This window comes from Lethenteron reissneri, chromosome 12 (genome assembly GCF_015708825.2).
Source record: "Lethenteron reissneri isolate LAM-NWPU_2019-01 chromosome 12, ASM1570882v1, whole genome shotgun sequence".
NCBI lineage: Eukaryota > Metazoa > Chordata > Hyperoartia > Petromyzontiformes > Petromyzontidae > Lethenteron > Lethenteron reissneri.
Window position 1 is genome coordinate 10,197,318 of NC_083790.1, and position 23,918 is coordinate 10,221,235.

The 23,918-nt window shown below is 47.4% G+C and overlaps 1 protein-coding gene across 2 annotated transcripts in view; it reads right to left on the reverse strand.

Moving 5' to 3' along the window:
- LOC133341879 (uncharacterized) overlaps window positions 1-14,037 on the reverse strand; it is a 56,247-nt gene extending 42,210 nt beyond the window's left edge. For both annotated transcript variants that reach the window (XM_061550691.1, XM_061550690.1), the window contains exon 1: window positions 13,754-14,037. In XM_061550691.1, the coding sequence (XP_061406675.1) occupies window positions 13,754-13,800 (47 nt within the window). In that variant the 5' untranslated portion in view covers window positions 13,801-14,037. The remainder of the gene's footprint in view (window positions 1-13,753) is intronic.
- Between the last annotated feature and the right edge of the window lie 9,881 nt (window positions 14,038-23,918).

The window sequence follows — 23,918 nt, forward strand, 5'->3', positions numbered from 1 at the left end:
GTAAGATGAAGTATGGCAGTGATAAAAGTCCAATGTCACTGTAACATTACCACATGTGAAAATACGTGTAACCTGATTGATTATGTAGCCAGTGTTCATTACAATGGCTTTTATGACCCCCATGTAAAAGCTGTGTAAGTGCTAGTAACATTATCGTCGTCATCACAAAGCTAAATGAAGGCTCCCCACATGCTCACACTGATAGCTTCGGCTCAACATTACTAGAACAGAAAATTATGCCTACTAAATAGAAGATTCCGGTGCCTTCAACAGTGGGAGTCTCACCAGCATTCATTATTATAATTACTACTGTCGAGGAATACCGCGAGGCTCAGGAAAGTGTGAGTTTGTGGAAAGGTGCAAGGGCCTGCATTATGCAACCTTGCACAAGTCTCTCCGTGAGTGAGGGCAATTGGGGGCGAACAGGTGTGTGCGTGGTAACAGGAGGTTGGCGCCATGGAGACGGAAGCTTAAGTGGGAGCACGTGCGGACTCAGAATGAGGGGGGATATATAAGCAGGAGTGTGCGTGAGTTCTGGGTCGCCGTGGGGAGAGTGAACTCGCCGTCGTTGGGAGAGAGAGGAACGAGAGCCTGCGTGGAAGACATCCCAGCCGCTGCCGAAGAAGAGCTCGAGATGTAGAGGTCTCACCTCGTTGCGGGGCGGTGTTGGATGATCCCCCGCCCGGGGCAGACGAGTGGGTAGACAAAGGGAAGCCGTACTGGGGTGTAGAAAGCTGAAGGGATGTCTGCGTAAAGGACAAAGTTCTGACGTGCGCCATAATGGGTGTAAGCGTCAAGTGCAGAGAGTGTAAACAACCAGTCAGTGGATAGAGTGTGTATGAGTGAATAAATGGCAAGCAGCCTTAAGTAAGAATCCTCGTCTCCATCTGGTTCTACAATCCTCCTTGGTGTCAAGAAGTACTATTCTACATTTGATGTTGGAAGTGGCCGTTGAACCTTCGCAAGAGCAATGCTGTTTATTTTCAATGAAGCCGAAACCCTTTGCTGACGTTGTGTAGCAGCCGGCAGCGAAGTGCAAGCACCAACCGGTGGTGCGGATGGACGACGCAGGATGCACCAGAGTTCTACCCGCGACGACCCTGGAGTCCGGGGCCCCGGTGATGTGCTTTGGTGGGGGAGGAGGCTGCGGGCCCCGACTGGCCACCATCGACGGAGCTGGGGCGATGTCGCCGGCCGACTAGACCAGCTGCTAACGTCGATGGAGTGGCTGGGAGTTGTTGAGTCAGTAGCGGAGCTGCAGGGGGACGCGGCCGCCGTCGGGTCGCTGCGTCGGTTCGCGCCGCTCCTTGGCTGCGGCGTTCCCGCCATTACCGCGGCTGTGGGCGTTTCGCCATTTGGCACGCGGTATTTGGGCGCCATTGCCGCCGCTGTGTGTCTGCCGCCGCGTGTTTGCTGCAGGCTGCTGCGCCTTTTGCGCTGCGCCGGCTTGGCGGAGCGCCGCTGATGCCCTGCGATGGCGAGCGGGGTGCGATTGGAGTAAGAAGAGCGGGGGAGGACGTCGGCTGTGAGAGCGAGAGGAACCCGCGATTGAAGAGATGGTTCCTGACGTCTAGAGTCTGGGGGGCCGCCTGCTTCATGCTTGTGGGGTGAACCGGCACGCATGAGAGCGCACCACCACTGCGCGAGGGGCCTGCTGCTTGCGGGGGGGAGCAGGCCGGCGCCGTTAGTGTGACGGGCGCAGCGGGACACTGCTTGGAGGGACTTTCGACATTGACCATCCGGTAGTGTTTTCCTCGCATATGGTCATTCCCCCCTTGTTTTTTTGCATTCTTGGGTTGTTGGTGGTGTTATATTGTTGTTATGTTGTGGCTATAGGGGTGTTAGCTTGGGGATTCTGTGTTAGAGTGTGTTGTTGTTTTGTGACATTTTTGCTGCTTGTCGTAGGGGTCGTCTAGATTTTTTTTTAAATAAGGTAACGTTGACAGCCGGGTCGGCTGATTTTTATTCACGGGGGTGGGGGTGATGTAGAGGAGTACCGCGAGCGCGGGAAAGTTTGAGTTTGTGGAAAGTGCGTGCAAGGGCATGCATGATGCAAGCTTGCGCAAGTCTCTCTATGAGTGAGGGCAATTGGGGGCGAACAGGTGTGCGTGTGCTTGTGGGAACAGGGGGTTGGTATCCTGGAGACGGCAGCTTAAGTGGGAGCAAGTGCGGACTCAGAATGAGGGGCGATATATAAGCAGGAGTGTGCATGAGTTCTGGGTCGCCGTGGAGAGAGTGAAGTCGCCGTCGTTGGGAGAGAGGGAGGAATGAGAGCCTGCGTGGACGACATCCCAGCCGCCGCCGAAGGAGGGCTCGAGATGAACAGGTCTTGTTCAAAGGGAAGCCATACCGGGGCATAGATAGCTGAAGAGATGCCCGCGTAAAGGACAGAGATCTGATGTGCGCCATAACGGGTGTGAGCGTCGAGTGCAGAGAGTGTAAACAACCAGTGAGTGTACAGTGGACAGAGTGTGTACGAGTGAATATATAAAATGGAAATTTGTGAATGTGTGTGTCTGTTCGAAATGTTTAGCATACTTCCCAACATGCAACTTGAAATTTGGCATGTGGGTAGCTTCCAGACTGTACACAATGCAAAAAGTATAAAAATTTACTTTTGTATTTTGGGGGGGGGGGGGGGGGCGCAATAATGGATATTTTGCACGGCAAGTGAGTGGTGACGTCACATCTGTTATGTCATCCGCATGCGGCATCGTTACGCAGTGTGCCTGCTGATGTCACGCACCCTCCCCACCCTCCGCGTAGGCCGTGTATTAATCCAAGACAAGAATCCAAGTCTCGGGCGAAGCCGGGTAGTAAAGCTATTGAGTGAATAAACGGCAAGCAGCCTTAAGTAAGAATCCTCGTCTCCATCTGGTTCTACAATCCTCCTTGGTGTCAAGAAGTACTATTCTTACACGACCATAAGCAATTAATACTCACGAAGAGATGACAACAACAACGACGATGGTGATAATGATGATGAAGAGGATGAGTCAACCCTGAGCAACTGGAAGTTTTGGTAGTGTGCTATTTAAAATCACAAATATGAATTCTTCCACAGCAGTGTCGCATGTGAATGCCACCAGCAGAATGCAGTGTGGTTGCAAGGCGTGGCGATGGCAACAGAAAGGGAGGGGGAATTGCTGTTGCCTTTCGATGAGAAGGGGCAAAAAGCTTTTGCACACATTACTGTGTAACTAAAACTGCACGTAATGGAGATGCTCTTTGTAAGTAATATTTGTCAAAAAGGTTACACAACCTGAATGCTAGTCAGTAGAAAATGTAGCCAAGCAGTTAGTGTAATCACCGCTTGCCAAGTTTACAGTATATGACATGGCATTTTATGCGTGTGCAGCAAAGACATTCCAAATGAAAAGAAAATCATCCTGTGGGCTACTGTGGAATGAATACACACAGGATGGCTGGGAACATGAACAATCGTGAATAGCCGACTATGCACGCCTGTAGTCCAGCACTGTCGAGGCGAGGGTTGGTGGGTCACACAAATGTTGTGAAACTCCCTTCACGTAGGCGTCTATGCATGTGGTGAGATGTTAACGTCCTCGCCTGGTATGAAAAAGTTCGTGGGTTCGATCCCGCCCCTGACGCTTGTATATTTGGAGGTTGCATGTTTCTCTCCCCATGGTTGCATAGATTTTTCTCCAGTTCCTCCATTTTTCCCTCCACATTTAGAATCAACATGCGTTTAGAGTATTTAGCTGCTGTAAATGTCCACATAAGCCACTTAATGGAGCTTTCATTTGTGGCCAGGTCGCTTCTGAAAAAGAGCTATATAGCTCAGTGGGTCTTACCGAGTAAGGTAAAAATACAATAGAAATACAATGTATGTATGTTGAACTTCCTTCGCACCATTCAAAGCCAAGGTGCGATACCCTGGCTTGCCGAAGGCAGTACAGAAACACGTGGAATCCACCTGAATCCATATCGGTATGGGATAGTGTTTCCCCCTTGCACGCATGGTTTTTTTTCCGGGTGCTCCAGTTTCTTCCGACATGTAAACACTCATTATGTAACCGATAACACCTTAATATATAGAGGACCACAGAGATTGGGTAATTGCACGGCTGCCTCAATATCAAAATGATGGGCCACTTTGTTGAGCTATTATTTGTAGCCAGGTCGCGTCTGAAAAATAAGTTAATACCTCAGTGGGCTTTGCCCGGTAGGATGAGGATGGTTTAGTCTTATTTGTATGTGTTTGGGTGAGTTGTTTACCTTTCTTGTACTTTGCACGACTATCATGTTTTTGTACTGTTTGTTGTTGTAATGATCTCACCCGTCCCGACTGGACGTCTGCGAAAAAGAGCTTTATAACTCATCGGAATTCCTCCAATTTCAATAAATATTTTGATTCTGATTCTGTGGTACGTCCTTAGTGCCTCCGACCGAGTCTTTCTCTGTCTACGAGAGCGAACGAATACAGTGCGCTTTCAAAGCGGAAATTATAACTCTCGTGGCGAGAAGTTGGGGCCCACCATCTATTTACTTCACGAACGAGAACCTTTCATCTACTGCCAAGCTACACTCAATCACCATTTATCACAAATCCCTCACCTTCGCAATAGGTCTATGAACCCAAAACACAAACGCTTGTGTCGGTCGGTGGGTAGTGTTGAGAGGTGAGCTTAAATGAAGCACATATTGTAAAACACCCTGCATATGAGGTATGCTATTATCCGTACCGTGTCTACACGAACCAGTGTTTGGTCGAACTCACTTTCAAAAACGCAAGTTCGTGAGTGAGCAGCCCTGCCATTTGTTCTTTTAACAATTCTCACCAAATACCTTCCAGTTGTGCTACTGGTTACACTTCCTTTATTCTGTAACAATCTATATGTAGAGGAGTATTGTGAGTAACCAATGAGGGGGCAAACAGAAGGAGGTGCGAGCGGGCGTCACGGGTTACATAAGGGGCTTCGGAGAGCACCTTCGGGAACAAGGCCGGGGCCGAGCTGGGGGGAGGAGCGCCCAAGGGGTTCTCAAGGGGAACCCCGTGACGAAGGTGGGGTCGTCGTGGGGAGCCAGGGTAAGGACCGACTGGAGTGAGTGTCTCTCTTCTCGTCGCGGAGCGGTGTTGGCTGAACCCCCACTCCGGGCAGATGAGTGAAAGAGCCTAAGGGATAGCCGGAGTAAAAAAGTAGGGTAGAGGACCAGGGTCTCTCCTCATCGTGGGACTGTGTTGGATGATCCCCCGTCCCGGGCAGACGGGTGAGAGAGCCAAGGGATAGCCAAGGGTGGGGTCCAAAAAGTTTAAGTGTCCGGAGAAGGACGAATATAGAGTGCACCTACACTGGTGTGAGTGTAGGATGTCGAGTGTGAGAGTGGTTTAATAAAGGGCAACAGCCCTTATAGTATTCCTCGTCTCCGCGTGGTGCTACTACGCAACATATAGATAAGCAGGGACATTAATTCAACGGGCAACAACGAAGACAGCTGCTATGAAACCTGTATATTCGAATAATTTTTCTAAATGGTGATACAGGTTGTATTAGTTTTATCAACCTGAAACCCACTAAGCTCTGTGAGAACTCAGTGATGGGGCTTGTTACCCAAACAAATATATGTAGAGAAGGAATTGTTGGGATATTATAGCAACGTTGCTTTATCTAGCCATTGTAAAGATTACAATGTTGGACATGACGTACAAAGTCAAGTGAATCGTGACACGTGGGCCCCCATGCTCAAATAAGCATGGAGGTGGTGCTCATCAATGTAGTAATGCTGAATCAGTGGTGAAATTCAGCAGAGGCCAGTATCCCCAGATGGTAACCACCGTTTGACTTTCCAGTGGAAACTTCTGAAGGATGAAGTACTGGATGAGTCCATCCGTGAGCGAGAATTTAACTTGTGACCTTCTGGGGAAGGACAAACTAAACTAAATACAAAAAAGCATTCCACTGTATGTTGATTAACTGTGACTAATCCAACCGATAATAGGTAATGCATATTGTCAGATTAACATAATCCATTGCAATTTATATGACTACACTAACCCCCTCTGGTTTTCGCACCTGATAGGCTCACAGTGATGACATCATCTTTCCTCTATTTAAGACTGAAACAGGAAGACTTCTTCACAATTATGGAAAATCGCCTGATGAGGCTGGTTGCAATCACCAGCGAAACATCGTACTCAAATTTTAAATGCTGTAGGTTTACTTTCCCACACGCCGGTGTCCTGAAGTAGTAACTAACTGGCATGTTTGGTTTACGTGAAAAACCCTACTAATTGGCTGTGTCGGGTGGTAGTGGGTTAACGACACATTTATATTTATGCGACCTAACCCAAAGAACCTTTATAATTGAATTGTGACCATATGACTGAGTAAAGTGCTCTGACCACCCGGGCAAATGAAGGTACCAGAAGAGACGGTTATTAAACTCCGTGAAAGGAAGACAGAACCAAACACGTACTTCGCCAATGGGTGCTGGTGATATAACTGCATCGATGTTTAAAAAATATATGGGAGTCATGTCACGTAAGTTGCATTGAGATGCGCCTGATCATTCTTACTTGGTGATAAAGGCCACTGCATGTCTATTTATATTATCCACCACAACATCGCGCAATACATTCTGAACACACAGCCTAGGCGCCTATCTACTAGGTAACGGCTATTTGTTTTTTGGGTTGTTTTTTCCCTTGTATGTCTTTATGGTTCGTCGTCACGCGACAATCCTTCCCGCGGTGTCGCCAGGAGATAGCCTCGTGGTCGCGAATTGCCAGAATAAAACGGACAATGCCACGGGGAAGGCTCGACATCGGCAGCGGCGCATGGGCGTCCGCAACAGAGGCCATTGATTCACGCTCGCATTAGCCTCCGCTTCACGCTCACGCGCGCATTCGCTCACAGTCACTGGGCTGACAACATCGCTTATGGTCACATGCTCTCCCACTGACCGATTCCCAGCTGCATTGCCGATAAATGTACTTCCTTTTGTTAAATAAACTCATTCTTTATTGTACTCTATTTTGTAATGCAGTGGATAAGTTGTGTATGTATTAATCAGGCCGGATCGGTGCTGTGACCAGAGCGCAAGGCTTAATATCTAAAGGTCGTGAGTTCAAATGTCGGTTTGGGGTCAACACAGTCAATCAGCCCTCGAAGTGTCAACAAAATGAGAGCTACTTTGTGGAACATCAACTGTGACTTTGTTATAAAATGACTAGACTCTGCCATATGAACGAGTTATTTTTGTTTTAATCATAGAAGGGCAGCACAGTCCAATATCCATTTGAGCATGGAGACGCATATGCAGGATTTTATCCCAAGGCTTCAGAACATGTCCTGTTATTGAATATTTTTGCAAAACATCACATTTTTTTAGATGAAAATATATTGCCCAGGAAAACCCCACTGAGTCCCAAGACTTTCTTTTCATGACTGTGCCACTTACAAATGTTTTCCCAGTTCCTTTTTTTGAGTATTTTTAGCAATTTCCTTATCGAGACAATGTCTTACAGATTCATGACTTGGACTTTAAAATCCCCTATGTTTTAAGTCATGACTTTTAGATTACGGCTTGTGGATTTCATATTTCATATTGAAAACAAGAACAGGTGTCAAACATGTGTTGCTCCAGCTCCGTTAACGTCAACATTACAGGCTTCATAAACAGAAATCAAAATAACACTGACACATATAATACTACGTGTTAAAATGGATAACGTTGCAGGAAAAACAATTTGAAATAAATAATTAAATCCGGAAAAGGAACCAAAACATGTTACTGAACAACTGAAAAAGGATGTTTTATCGGCTGTAAAAAAAGACTGGAGAAAATATTTGAATAACTAACGTATAAAAAACAACAACCCGACTTTGTGACCACACTGAGCGGTCAGTGCACCCTGCCATTGCTACAGTGCAGTGCCCTGGATATTTTCCACTCATCGTGGCATAAAAAAAAATCTGCATCGATACGTATCGCGATGTGGTAACTTTGCTAATTCTACAAGATCAAATGATCAATTTACATTTCAAAGTGAAAAACATCTCCAAGACTTTCCTAACAGATGATGCAATCAAAACACAAAACATTTAATTCGCAACGTCTGACCCAATTGCTATAAAACCTTTATTGCAAAGTAGGCCACAGTGCAATAAGCAGACAAATATCCCCCTTTGATAGACTTTTTTTGGCAAGTGAAGTTAGTGATGACTTATGAAAGCCAAGACAGCAGCACACAAAGGGGTGGCCAGCACCACGCCCAGACGTGGCGATGTTTACAAACTTCACTAGGTACTCATTTGAGGTTGAGTTGACCTAGGGGAGGCTCAGGACCGCTTCAGATAATCATCACCGGTGTTGGTGGCCGTGAGCAGGAATCAAACATAGGTAGCACAGCGCGCTAATTGCTGCACTACAGCTCCCCCACGACCACCATAACCAGAAAGGCAACAATGACAGACAAAACTATTTATAAAAACAACAATTAAGCAGTCTCAGCAAAATATTAGAAAATAATAAGTTGACAATTGTGTTAACTCGGTGAAATAAAAACACGTTTTAGATCCATCAATCAATGGGCCTTCTCAGTCAATATTTTCGCATTTTTCTCTATCATTATCATCATCATTGCCGAGTGTTTGTGACCTCGGTGATGAGGATATTTCACTCTCCGTGATGCTAGGTTTTCCTATAAACATTCGTATGCAGTCCTGCTAGCAAAATATACAATGCAATTTGTTCATCTTAGTCCAGCGGTCGGCAATCAGCGGCGCCGGAGCCCCACTGCTTCGTGACGTAATTTATTAAGGACCGTCTCGTATTCACATGCATTGCGGCTCTGGAAATATTGAGTTTCTTACCGATTTCGAACAAAAATGCCCCTTCTTGTTACTTTAGTTGCCGACCCCTGTCTTAAGTCTCTGTTCCTCTTTCCTTTAACCTAACATGACATCAGCAGTTTCATCCAGACTGTCCCCTAAGTATGTGCGCACAACACTTACGTTCCTGTCTTTCTACAAAGGTTAACAGTATACACAGCAGTGTTCTTCACTACTTTTCAGGGGGGGGGGGCACTTTCTCCGATAAGATATCATCAGTGACGAGGGCCACCACAAATTTGAAACAATTGGGGTTTCACAGCATGACGATGGGGGATTGTTTTCACATTTGTGTGTTGTCGGAGGCCGCGTGTCAGGGGTGGCACTAAAGGCCACCAGGGTCCGCCAGTGTCCCGCTGGCCTTGCAACGACGAACACTTGTCGAGATATTTCACCGGTACCCTTTCGTGGGTTGGCCTTGACGTCCGAGAGATATGCAATCGTCCTCTCCAGCGCCATACTTCAACAGCTGTGCTCTCCCTCCTCTCAAGTTGCATTGATTACCACGTGTTCCACGATAACTCATTTCATCACTGCGAATACTGCTTATAACATCATGTTAAAATCACAGGTTACACTTTGGTGACAAATTGAGTGCTACAGGAAATCATTGAGGAAGGCTGAAGGAAAGAGCGTTCTATTTCTTATGATGCTGAAACAGCATCCTTGCCGTCTTGACTTATTCATGGAGAGAGTGTGCTTAGGGAGACATTGGTGCAAGAGGGGATAAAGATGCTGCAAGTGTATCCTTTCACAAGATCACAGTTGGCACTGAATAGGGGTCCCTTTGTGACCATGACGGTATGAGCTGTCCGCAATCAGTGCTGACTGTGACATATGTGACATCTGCCAAATGACATACTTCTGAGTGACATCATCTCAGTGTATTATACTGTGCGAAAATCCTACTATAATGAGCCAAGAATGTCTGTTTGTAGTAACACTCCACATGCCCCCCCCCCCCCCGTCATTAATATCCATGAGCAGGTGGATTTTTACACTCCCGCAGAAGGTCGAGCGGAATTTTTTTTTTTGCAAATTCGCTATAAGTTTGACGTTTCTTTATTTTAAGTTCGTATAATAAATAATTATACGCAGCAACAAAGTGCATTTGGTGTCTTAATTATTTATTTGGCACTTGAGACCAAAAGTCAAATTTATGCTTCTACATTATGGTAAAATAGAAATTTCTCGGTGATTTCCCAGATACTGTATCGAATTCCAATTTATTTAAACCCCAGCGAACGAAAGCAGAAGAGAATAAAGTATCAGAGCAGTGAATTTGAACAAATTGAAGGTCAGTTATATGCAGTGCTATAGTGACATAAAGCGAGGTGTTTTATGTCGTAGTTTTGTGCAAGAATCACTGCCATTAATACACCGCTAGTGAAACGCAGTGAAGTGTTTGATGACATACTTTTGTGCAAGATTCACTGCCATTAAATTTACACAAGATACAATTATACTCCGCTCAATTTTTTCGTAAATATTACAGCTTCCGTCCTAGAACGGGCAAACAAGCGCGTTACAAAAATAACCCCCGACTGTCCCCCTTCATCAGCATGCACACACATGCCATAACTAAAAACAGTTTGCCATTCAAACCAACTGTGTGTGATTTGCACCATGTGAGTTTGATCAAATCGAGATGGGCAGCTTTGGAGAGGGTGGTCACTCCACTTCCTCTGCTGTTTTCTGAAACTTTCTACCCTGATCATGCACACTGCCAACTCCGTCCAGGTCCATTCCCTAAGACTTTCCTCTCCTCCTATGCTTGCAAATGACAATTCTTCCCCCTCTGGAATCCCGTTCAATCATTGTACGTATGTTGTATGTACGTTGAACTTGAACCGTGCTAATCTTTACTGTGTTGTGGGTTTGCTTTCTCTCTGCTGTGACCCAGTATTTTATATGTAAAAATCTGATTCCCCTGCCTATTGTACAGAATCTTGAGATACTCATTTGTGAAGATACTTTATTAATTCTAGTTATGGTAAATTTAAAAAGAGACTGCCCCCCACCTCCATAATTGAAATGTGGTATGGAGCAACTGGCCAGGAGGCTCTGTGGCACAGCGAATCATGGACGGGGGGTGGGGTGATTCTGAGATTGTCTCTCTTCCCTCTTGGGTCAATAAAATGAAGACCAGCTTTGTAGAGATACTGGTCACTGCCTCCGATTGCATCTCCCAATTAGGACGGTTGGCTATGTACGTTGTGAAAGACGTGTTCAGTTTCAGTTTAATCTATTTGGTGTAGCCCTGTGAGCCATTCGGCTCTTGAATCGGGTGCAACCGCAACAAACAAAAAACATGAACAAGAGAACATCTTAAAGTGACTATGTGCACACAGAAAATCCAAGAAAAGACAGAAAAATATTGCAGAAAAAGCACCGTACACCAACGCTGTGTGCAAAAATCCCAGTGGGGTGCAAGTCAAACAACAACGACCACAAGACAACTTAGATTAAGGCCATCAGTCTAACTCCGTACTACAACAAACAAACATGGCAAAAACCAAAAAACTTTTCGAAATCACCAAAATAAAGCCATTAACATACGTATTTACGTACACGCCGCGGAAATGTGGACCTTCCACACAATAACACATGGCCTGTCAATGGAGATGAAGAGTCATAAGTGCTACCCACCAGAGTAGTGTTTTGTGTCGGGCCACACTGGTTGTTGATTCATGTAGTCAACATGCTGAATGCTGAGTCACTATTCACTGGCTTGGTAGGTCTCTGTCTTGTAGCAGTAACTGTGGACTACTGAGCCTTTCCAGAATGCATCGTCTGTTGTGATGTGCATGTTAAAGTCCCTGCCACATCGATAGCAGGACTGGGTTGATGTGTGCCAAGTGGTACGACTCAAACCTAATAAATTACATAAGTAGTGATATGAGTAGAAAAAAATACGTTATTTATGACGGAGCTTTGGTGATTGTGAAATGTACATATCTAATTTAAATTACTTTAAAACGAGTACATTTTTCAAATTACAGCATGACAGAATAATCATGTACGTGCATAGAACACAAATTGGCACGGTAATTAGGTCAATTCAAGTATGTCTTACCGACAAAATGATAACACAGATTGGTTGAGCGTGTTATTTGCCATAATAAAAGCAAAGCATTCCACACTCCCACAAGGCCACAACGTAAGTGAACGTGAGCTCACACTGCTGACCTTAGCGTAAATCTTGCCAACATGAAAATAAAACGAAGTCTCAATCTGAACCGGATTCCTGTGGATTCAACTTGTTCAAGCAGCTATTGCTGCTTTGTAGTGATGTCCCGTTTTGGCATCGCGCCATGGTTTTTGAAGGCCTTTTTGTTGTTGTTAAAAAGTCAATCTCACATGCCCACAAATGATGTGCAATCATGAATCACTCGAGGACCACACCTCATAGCAGCAGCAGCAGCAGTAATCAAGCAAGCAAGCTTCTCTACCCCCCCCCCTACACGCAGAAGCGTGCGGACCTGAATCTGCAATGAGCTACATCAGCAAGTTGCCTATGAACAGGTGGGGGAAAGATCGGTCGGGTGAATGAGGCCTCTAAGTTGGTCGCAGCTGCGACCATTCGTGGCGAATTTCCCCTTGGTGCCGCAAATCAAACACCACAATGGGTTCGAGGTATGGGTCAACATTTTCCACACAGATTAAAAAAAGTGTCTTGTTGTTTTTGTTATTGATCGGAAAAACGGAAGAAACCGGAAAGAGAGGAAGACCTAAAAAAGATTGGCTTGACGACGACACAACAGATCGATGCCAGAAAGATGTGGCCACGACTTGAGCATATTGGCACAAGACAGAGAGGAAAGTGGAAACAAATGACGAAATATGCAGGGAACACCGACGGAGCTCTCTTCCCATGGATCGTGATGATGATGATGAGGACCCAAAGTGTGGGTCAGTAAAGTTATTCTTACGAGCGTCGTTAATAACGGGTACCTGGTTCAATACCGTGTATGGTATTCTGGTTAAATACACGAAACCCTGTTTCAATAATATATATCTTGATTTAAAGTTTTCGTGACTGCAGGGATTCATATTATTGGTTCTTTCGGTAAAGTCACGTAGAAGGGAAATCATATTTTTTTTATTATATATTTTTTATTTCCCTTCTACGTGACTTTACCGAAAGAACCAAGAATATCATATCTATCTCGCTAAACTATACATGCTTAAACACTGCATTCTCACCTGGCTATATAAATAATGATCTCACTTTGTGAAACAATACGCTCACCTGGTACTGTACAGTATTATGCAATGGTTCAATACAGTACATCAGCTGGTTAATCATATACATTGTAGCATGGTTGACTACTGTAATGTATGACTGGTAAATAAAGTGGTTTAACCGAACCCTCACCTGTTTAACTGCTCTTATCATGCCACTTGTGTAACAGCAAAGTGGCGGTACATGTTGTACAATACTCTCACAAAGTTATAGCCACTCTGATTATCCACTGATTAACAATAACAACGCAGTGCATCTCAGCTGGTTACATGTTGTACAGTACTCTCACCAGCTTACATAGCCACTGATTATCCCACTGGTTTAACAATAACGCCGCAGTGCATCTTCATCTTGGCTAAATGTTGCACTCTCGCCAGGTTATAGCCACTCCGATGATCCCACTGGTTTAATAGTACAAGCGTGAGTGTGTCTCTGCTGGTTAGATAAAGGACAGATCCATTGGGCAGCAGAAGCATCATCATCAGCAGCATCATCATCAGCGGTGGTAACTTCACCACCACCCCTATCGCAACTTGAAGCGATCTGCCGCTGCTGATGATGATCATCATCACCTACTCCCACCCCCTCACTCTTTAAAACTCGACAGACATTTCTTAGCGAAGAGAATCACTCCACCACCGTCTCTCCTCACCTCAGGATAACGACGAGCAGAGCCGCAGTCACGAAAATTCTCTTCATATTTTGACAGCGGGACACATCGTCGCCTCGCTGGGAACGTGGGCGACTTGCGGCCAGCGAAGCTCCAGCGTCGGTGAGGGTGAGATTGGAGAGGGAGGGGGGGTTGGTGAGCGCGAAGCCAAATGTCGTTTAAATGGTGAGAAATCTTAATTCGGAGTTTGAAAATTAAAAAAGTGTTAAGCTGAGACGCGCGCCTCACTGCCCCAGCCAGCGCGGCCACGACGGTCGATATGACGTCACGTCCGGGAGAGGGCTCGACCGAGACCCCGCCCCCTCTCTCTCCCACACACCCCCCTCTCCCACACACCCCCCCTCCCACACACCCCCCCTCCCACACACCCCCTCTCCCACACACCCCCCTCTCCCACACCCCCCTCTCCCACACACCCCCCCCTCCCACACACCCCCTCTCCTCTCCCACACCCCCCCTCTCCCACACCCCCCTCTCCCACGCACCCCCTCTCCCACACCCCCCCTCTCCCACACACCCCCTCTCCCACACACCCCCTCTCCCACACACCCCCTCTCCCACACACCCCCTCTCCCACACACCCCCCCTCTCCCTCTCCCACACACCCCCCTCTCCCTCTCCCACACACCCCCTCTCCCACACACCCCCTCTCCCACACACCCCCTCTCCCACACACCCCCTCTCCCACACACCCCCTCTCCCACACACCCCCTCTCTCACACACCCCCTCTCCCACACACCCCCTCTCCCACACACCCCCTCTCCCACACACACCCATCTCCCACACCCCCCTCTCCCACACACCCCCCTCTCCCACACACCCCCCTCTCCCACACACCCCCTCTCCCCACACCCCCCCTCCCACACACCCCCTCTCCCACACACCCCCTCTCCCACACCCCCCCTCTCCCACACACCCCCTCTCCCACACACACCCATCTCCCACACCCCCCTCTCCCACACACCCCCTCTCCCACACCCCCCCTCTCCCACACACCCCCTCTCCCACACACCCCCCTCTCCCACACACCCCCCTCTCCCACACACCCCCCTCTCCCACACACACCCATCTCCCACCACCCCCCTCTCCCACACACCCCCTCTCCCACACACCCCCCCTCTCCACACACCCCCTCTCCCACACACCCCCCTCTCCCTCTCCCACACCCCCCCTCTCCCCACACCCCCTCTCCCCCACACCCCCCTCTCCCACACACCCCCTCTCCCACACACCCCCCCTCTCCCACACACCCCCTCTCCCACACACCCCCCTCTCCCACACACCCCCTCTCCCACACACCCCCTCTCCCACACACCCCTCTCCCACACACCCCCTCTCCCACACACCCCTCTCCCACACCCCCCTCTCCCACACACCCCCTCTCCCACACACCCCCCCTCTCCCACACACCCCCTCCTCCCACACACCCCCCTCTCACCACACCCCCTCTCCCACACACCCCCTCTCCCACACCCCCCTCTCCCACACACCCCCTCTCCCACACACACCCATCTCCCACACCCCCCCTCTCCCACACCCCCCTCTCCCACACCCCCCCTCTCCCACACACCCCCCTCTCCCACACACCCCCTCTCCCACACACCCCCCTCTCCCACACACCCCTCTCCCACACACCCCCTCCCACACACCCCTCTCCCACACCCCCCTCTCCCACACACCCCCTCTCCCACACACCCCCATCTCCCACACCCCCCCTCTCCCACACCCCCCCTCTCCCACACACCCCCTCTCCCACACCCCCCCTCTCCCACACACCCCCTCTCCCACACACACCCATCTCCCACAACCTCCCCCCTCTCCCACACACCCCCTCTCCCACACACACCCCTCTCCCACACACCCCTCTCCCACACCCCCCCTCTCCACACACCCCCTCTCCCACACACCCCCTCCCCACACCCCCCCTCTCCCACACAACCCCCTCTCCACACACTCCCCCTCTCCCACACACCCCCTCTCCCCACACACCCCCTCTCCACACACCCCCTCTCCCACACACCCCCTCTCCACACACTCCCTCTCCCACACCCACCCCTCTCCCACACACCCCCCTCTCCCACCACCTCCCTCTCCACACCCCCCTCTCCCACACACCCCCTCTCCCACACACCCCCTCTCCCACACACCCCTCTCCCACCACACCCCCTCTCCCAACACCCCCTCTCCACACCCCCCCCTCCCACACACCCCCTCTCCTCACCACACCCCTCTCCCACACCCCCCCCTCCCCACCCCCCCTCTCCCACCCCCTCTCACACACCCCCTCTCCCACACACCCCCTCTCCCACACCCCCTCTCCCACACCCCCCCTTCCCACACCCCCCCTCTCCCACACACCCCCCTCTCCCACCCCCCTCTCCCACACCCCCCTCTCCCACACACCCCCTCTCCCCCACACCCCCCCTCTCCCACACACCCCCCCTTCCCACACACCCCCTCTCCCACACACCCCCTCTCCCACCACACCCATCTCCCACACCCCCCCTCCCCACCCCCCTCTCCCACACCCCCCCTCTCCCACCCACCCCTCTCCCACACACCCCCTCTCCCACACCCCCCCTCTCCCACACCCCCCTCTCCCACACACCCCCTCTCCCACACACACCCATCTCCCACACCCCCCTCTCCCACACCCCCCTCTCCCACACCCCCCCTCTCCCACACACCCCCTCTCCCACCCCCCCCATCTCCCACACACCCCTCTCCCACACACACCCATCTCCACCACCCCCCTCTCCACACACCCCCCTCTCACACACACCCCCCTCTCCCACACACCCCCTCTCCCACACACCCCCCTCTCCCACACACCCCCTCTCTCCTACACCCCCCTCTCCCACACACCCCCTCTCCCACCACCCCCTCTCCCACACCCCCCTCTCCCCACCCTCTCCCACCCCCTCTCCCACCCCCCTCTCCCACCCCCCCCCTCTCCCACCCTCCCCTCTCCCACACCCCCTCTCCCACCCCCCTCTCCCACCCCCCCTCTCCACACCCCCTCTCCCACCCTCCCCTCTCCCACACCCCCTCTCCCCCCCCCCTCTCCCACACCCCCCTCTCCCACACTCCCCTTTCCAACACCCCCCCTCTCCCTCTTCTTCCCCCCTTTCCCACTCTACCCCCTCCCACTCCCCCCCCCCACTCGCCCCCTTTTCTACTCTCCCCCCCCTGTCTCCCCCTCTCACATCCCTCCCTTTCGCCCCCCTCCCACTCTCCCTCCTCTCCCACTCTCTCCCAACCTGAACAAAAGGGGTTCCACAGGGTTCCATCCTCGGCCCCCTCTCGTTCTCTCTTTATGTCAAGGGCACTGACCTGGATCATTCCAGGGTAAATCTTTTTGCAGATGACACGATACTGATTACTGCTGGCCGCTCTCCGAATGACGTGATTGCTAAGCTCCAGGGTGATTTCAACAAATTACAACATCAACTAGTTGTTCTTAAACTAGTCCTGAATACCTCCAAAACCAAGGTGCTATGCTTCTCACCAGGACTAAAGCAGGAAGTTATTTTTCCCCCATTACATTCTTTAAATAATTATCAAATAGAGCAAGTCAAGATCTATAAGTATCTTGGGGTCATCCTGGATTCAAAACTGAAATTTGAAGATCACATTGATTATATTGGTAAAAAGACAAAAATAAAAATTGGTTTTCTGTATCGACACAAGCACTGCTTCCCTCCTATGTTCCGTTTGGAACTGATAAAAGCTACCATACTGCCTCTACTTGAATACTCACATCGTATACAATTCAAACCCAAGTACTGTACTGAAGAAGCTTGACTCAATTTATCACTCGGCCTTAACATTTGCATTGAACTGCCCATATAGGACTCACCACTGTGATCTCTACATTGGGCCAAACTTAACATCTCTTATGTTCGACTGCTTGTGCACCAGATTATTTATTCACGATGTACTTACAAAAAAATCCGCAGACTACCTGCTGGATCTCCTCTCTGTTTCGAAGAACAAATGTGACCTAAGGTTATTGCCGTACAAATACTGGAGGAAGGGCCTTTGCTATTGATGCCCCCAGGGTCTGGAATGTTATTGCCAATAAACTGCAACTTTAATCACTACCTATGAGATCTTCACTCAAAACTGCTCTGGAGGAGTTGTACACCCCTAGCTGCCACTGCTATTCAGTGGCCTAAAATCAAATGTTTTCGTTCCCGATGACCGCTGCAACGTATGATCTTGTGTTTTGATTTAGTGTGCTGATCTTTAAAGGTGCATTTGAAATGTTTTTATACTCCTACTGATGCTCCTGCTGTTGTGGAGTGACTCATGCAGCCAGCTATGGCTACAGGGTTTGGTGGTACATGTTGTTTATGTCGTTTATTGTGAAATTTCGATCACAGTTCCTATGAACTGTCAGCAGGTTGGTTTTAGAATAACAGAAAGTTGGAAATGATGAGACAATTAATTTCGAAACCGGTCCAGAGTTTGCTTGCGTTGAACCAATGCTGGTCACACATTCATAGAAGGCTGTGAGGCCGATGGGATGTGTAAAAAATCAATTTACTTTTGACATGACGTTTCATGCGAAGGAGGCGTGATTTATTAGTGTTCCAACTCGATTAGTGGCTCCAAACCTTTTGCTTGTCGTGTGTCCTGTACCAGCCGAAACAGCCACCCCTGTATCGATACATAGAAAGCAGTTCAAGTCTCCCGTAAATCAAGTGACTTGTGTGGCCACCCCCACTGAATCCCGCCCCCCACCCCCTGTGAAAACAGACGCTGCTCCGTGCATTGGAGGGCTATTCTCCCTCCCATCTTTCCTCACCGTTTGGTCCCACTTTTCCAGCCCTTTTCCTCTTATTTCCCATTCTCACTTCCATTTTCCCTTCCTTTTCCCGCACAATATATCCCGTGGCGAGCCACTGGTAAAACGTTGCTAATTTTTCAATTACTTGCATAAGCAATTATTAATTAGTATGTAATTGACCAATTATAGATCTGTTATATATAAAATTAATTAACACCTACGACTTCTTGTTTTCCACTCAATAATATTATACCAATTGATCACACTTACAACGTAATATTTGCTTATTTTTAAAGTCACTATTGTACAGTTTACACCGAGCCACAACAAAGCAGAGGGGAAAGGCGCCCGTTTAGTGGATGTGGAAACCGGAAGGACTGTGTTGAACTATAACTGGCATAACTACAATTTAATAAAATAAGATTAAAGATTAATCATGCTATAAACAATATTGTACCAATATACTGACACTAGCTTTTTTGCCCGTCCAAGGACGGGTGTACAGTGCAGTAAATCTGAAATATTAAATAAAACAACTTGTTCAGCTCATGATTATTAATGAGGGAGGGAGGTTGCCCCATGTGGAGTGACGTCACCCACTAATGGTTATTGGGGAGGGGTGCGGCATGTGGAGTGCGCGACCTTCTTGTGCGTTCGTGTAAATTTCCACGCGGGCATGAATATTAATGAAGGGGGGGGGGGGCTATTTTGCAGGTGTGTCCCTTTCTGTAAAGAAACGTCATATTTGATGCGACTTTGCGTAATAAATTATTTAATTCAGCTCGACCTGCGTTAATGTAAAAATCCACCCATTCATGAATATTAATGAGCGGGGTGGGCCTCATGTAGAGTGACGTTATGCGCGGGACGGACAAGCATTTCTGGGTGATTATAGTAGGTACAGTAAAACCTTGGATTGCGAGTAACTTGGTCTGCGAGTGTTTTGCAAGACGAGCAAAAATTTTAAATACATATTCATTTGATAAACGAGCGAGGTCTTGCAATACGAGTAGCACGTGTATACGCTTTGTCTGCCGAGCGTCACGTGATCACAACTGATATACGAGTGCTTTTGGATTACAATCACGTTTCCGGAACGAATTTTGCTCGCAATCCGAGGTTTTACTGTAATTACAAAAGCATAACGGTAACATGATACTATTAGCTTCATTATACTGGGAAGAACTGTTTAATAGTAAAACAAAACAGGAGTTCAATTCACGACTGCAGCGCTGTATTGATGAGGTATCAAAATCCAAAACAAGAATGCCACTCCGAGCACACGAGGGTTTTACATCTGGGACATTGCTACAAAAGACAATGGAAATTGATGAACAAGTGCAGTTGCCGTGACATCTGCAAACTGCACTATGGGGACCTCATTTGCCAGTAAAAATATGATAATTGGTTCTTTACCCTTCTATCTGGCAACAAAACTGACACCTTTTTACAAGGAGTCATGTTTGCATAGACCGCAATACCTGCAGTCGTAATGCAAACAAAAAACATAACTCTGATAATGTGCACTGTCCTTGAAGTTGATTGGTCCACACCCGAGACAGCTTTCCTTAGAGCCTAGTCTCATATGGGTTGGACCAGATGACGCCAAAAGGCGCACAACTCAAGGACAATGCACCATCAGAGTATGAGAGCTCGGGGCAAGCATCTACACTATGGGGACCTCATTTGCCAGTAAAAATATGATAATTGGTTCTTTACCCTTCTATCTGGCAACAAAACTGACACCTTTTTACAAGGAGTCATGTTTGCATAGACCGCAATACCTGCAGTCGTAATGCAAACAAAAAACATAACTCTGAGTTGTGCGCCTTTTGGCGTCATCTGGTCCAACCCATATGAGACTAGGCTCTAAGGAAAGCTGTCTCGGGTGTGGACCAATCAACTTCAAGGACAGTGCACATTATCAGAGTTATGTTTTTTGTTTGCATTACGACTGCAGGTATTGCGGTCTATGCAAACATGACTCCTTGTAAAAAGGTGTCAGTTTTGTTGCTAGATAGAAGGGTAAAGAACCAATTATCATATTTTTACTGGCAAATGAGGTCCCCATAGTGTAGATGCTTGCCCCGAGCTCTCATACTCTGATGGTGCATTGTCCTTGAGTTGTGCGCCTTTTGGCGTCATCTGGTCCAACCCATATGAGACTAGGTTCTAAGGAAAGCTGTCTCGGGTGTGGACCAATCAACTTCAAGGACAGTGCACATTATCAGAGTTATGTTTTTTTTTTGCATTACGACTGCAGGTATTGCGGTCTATGCAAACATGACTCCTTGTAAAAAGGTGTCAGTTTTGTTGCCAGATAGAAGGGTAAAGAACCAATTATCATATTTTTACTGGCAAATGAGGTCCCCATAGTGTAGATGCTTGCCCCGAGCTCTCATACTCTGATGGTGCATTGTCCTTGAGTTGTGCGGCTTTTGGCGTCATCTGGTCCAACCCATATGAGACTAGGCTCTAAGGAAAGCTGTCTCGGGTGTGGACCAATCAACTTCAAGGACAGTGCACATTATCAGAGTTATGTTTTTTGTTTGCATTACGACTGCAGGTATTGCGGTCTATGCAAACATGACTCCTTGTAAAAAGGTGTCAGTTTTGTTGCCAGATAGAAGGGTAAAGAATCAATTATCATCTGCAAACTGATCTACTTGTGCTCCACATGGCGAAGTAAATGGGTGTCACGGTGGCTGGTACAGTGGAGTCCGTGGGTTCGATGATTGCTTTTTCATTGCTTTCATGGCTTTATTTTGGTGATTTCGAAAAGTGTATTGGTTTAGCCATGTTTGTTTGTTGTAGTACAGAGTTAGACTGATGGCCTTAATCTAAGTTGTATTGTGGTTGTTGTTGTTGTTTGACTTGCACCCCACTGGGATTTTTGCACACAGCGTTGGTGTACGGTGTTTTTTCTGCAAAATTTTGCTGTCTTTTCTTGGATTTTATGTTTGCACTTAGTCACATATTCACTTTAAGATGTTTTTTGTTCATGTTTTTGTTTGTTGCGGTTACACCCGATTTAAGAGCCCAATGGCTCACATGGCTATACCTAATAAATGAACTTGAACGATCCCGATGATTGTATATTTGGAGTTTTCGCGTTCTCCCTGTAGTCGCGTGGATTTGTCTCCAGGTCCTCCGGTTTTTCCCTCCACATCTAGAAACCTGCGTTTCGAGTATTTCACTGCGATACATTGCCACACGATGAGCTATCATTTGTGGCCAGGTGGCTTCTGAAAAAAGCTTAATTGCTTATTAGCCTTACCTGGTAAAATGTGATTTTAATAGTTTAAATACAATCTTTACAGCAACGTTATATTTTCTGTTCGACACATCATGAAGCAATACACGCACACATTTTATGACAATTTTGAAATTTGTATTTTTTTGTTTATTAAAGCTGCAAGTCATTGGGGAAAAAATATATCCCCGACATACAGTAGCTGTACATATTATATACTATAATACACTTTAATTGTATTTGTTATTAATACAGTAAACAGTCAATCCCAGGCGGGAAGGTCATATGCCACAAAATAAAGTGGTAAAGGAAGCAATGGAACCCAGCAATTGTACACACATATGGCAATAAAACTGTACGTTCTCAGTCCACGTGAGAGAAAGCCCCAGTTCATAACACACTGCCAAATGCAGCTGCATTCTTAACTGCCAGCAGTCAGACAATTTCCACCAGTGTTCATTGATCATCCCTTTAAATGCAATGGACAGTGGAGAACACAGCTACTTGCACTAATGTGCTCATTACCTTTCCCACAACGGTCCAGCTCTCCACCTCTATCAATTGACTGCTGCGACACAAATGTACCCTATTAGAAGTTTCATTCATTTGAAGTGTTGCATATTACTATGTGAGGGCAGTCATATTTTCGCTTCTAATTTTACAACGGCCAATACTTGCCTGCAATATTGGGGCACAGAATGAAAGTTGTGAGTCTTAAACTCCCACACAGCATGCTGGGTAATTCCCCACACATCACTCGGCAATGTGAATGCAAACTGGCTCAATGATGAGCTTGCTGGCCACTGGAAACAATCGCAAGGAATTTGCCCCCATTTTAACAAGCAGTGTCCAAACTCTGTGGTCGTGAGCATGGGGGGAACAATGATCCATTTATTTGATGGGGGAACCAGTCATCCCACAGGACAACCACTGATGACTTCCCACAAAGAGGTACTCATTTAAAAATCCAATGGATGAGTTAACCCACCCCGCACCCCCCCCCCGGGACCAGGATTTGAAGTCGTAAACCTTCTGTTTACAAGTCGCGCGCGCTAAGCACAGCGCCACCTAGCCAGTCAGTACACGAATGTTTAGGCGGTGTACCTTAGGCTACATGCAGCCACTCATCTGAACAGGGACGAAGTTTCATAAGCAATGTGTATGAGTCACATCCCACTTACGGGACCGTGAACAGCATCTTCCAATTACACACATATATACAGAGACTTGGGAGTCTGTTTATGTAAATATGCATTTTTTAAACAGATGTAATCGGGATGTGAGGGTGCGACGGAATGCATCGACACAGCACCGTTTATGGCAGTATGGCTTATGATAACGATCATTTCCAGCAATCAATATTTGGTAACTCATGGCAAGCTAAACCGTAGAGAAGGGCTTCAATGGTGATCCGAGAATTTGTCACTCGTAGTTTATGTAAAGCCGACAACAGATAGGCCTTGCATATTACACCCAGCTACGTCATGTACAAAGTTTTGTTTACTTAAAGCAGACGCCCATATACATAAACTCTTAAATACCATATATCACACTTTGTTATAATTCCCAATTAAAAGGGGGATAAATCAACCAAAGAAAATATACATGGAATATAAACACTATTTTTTTTTTTCATTTTTCAAACAGAAGCCAAAGCATCACTCAAAAGCCACATTAAGATATGTTTTCCACTACACAAATATACCACAATCGCATTGCATTGACTGCATGAATGGTTGAGTAGATTTGATATCTGTAGAAAATACAGATCAATGAATCGGTGTGCTTTTCAAATGAATCAGCATTGTGTTTACACACCGAGTTGACTTTCAGCATGTGAGCCAATACAATGCAGCTAATTATCGTCACCAGTATTTCAAACAACTGACCATTGAAAGCAATTTATAAGCAACAAAAATGTTCAATAACGATATCATATATTGCACTTTTGCTTAATATTATTATTTTACCAAAGTGAAGGAAAACCAACAGGACATGCAACGGAAGGACAGGCGGAAATGAGACTTCCCCCACAAATGGTACATTCCACATATTGGTAACATGTGCAATAAAGGCATTTAGGGGTGTACCATTTTAAAAG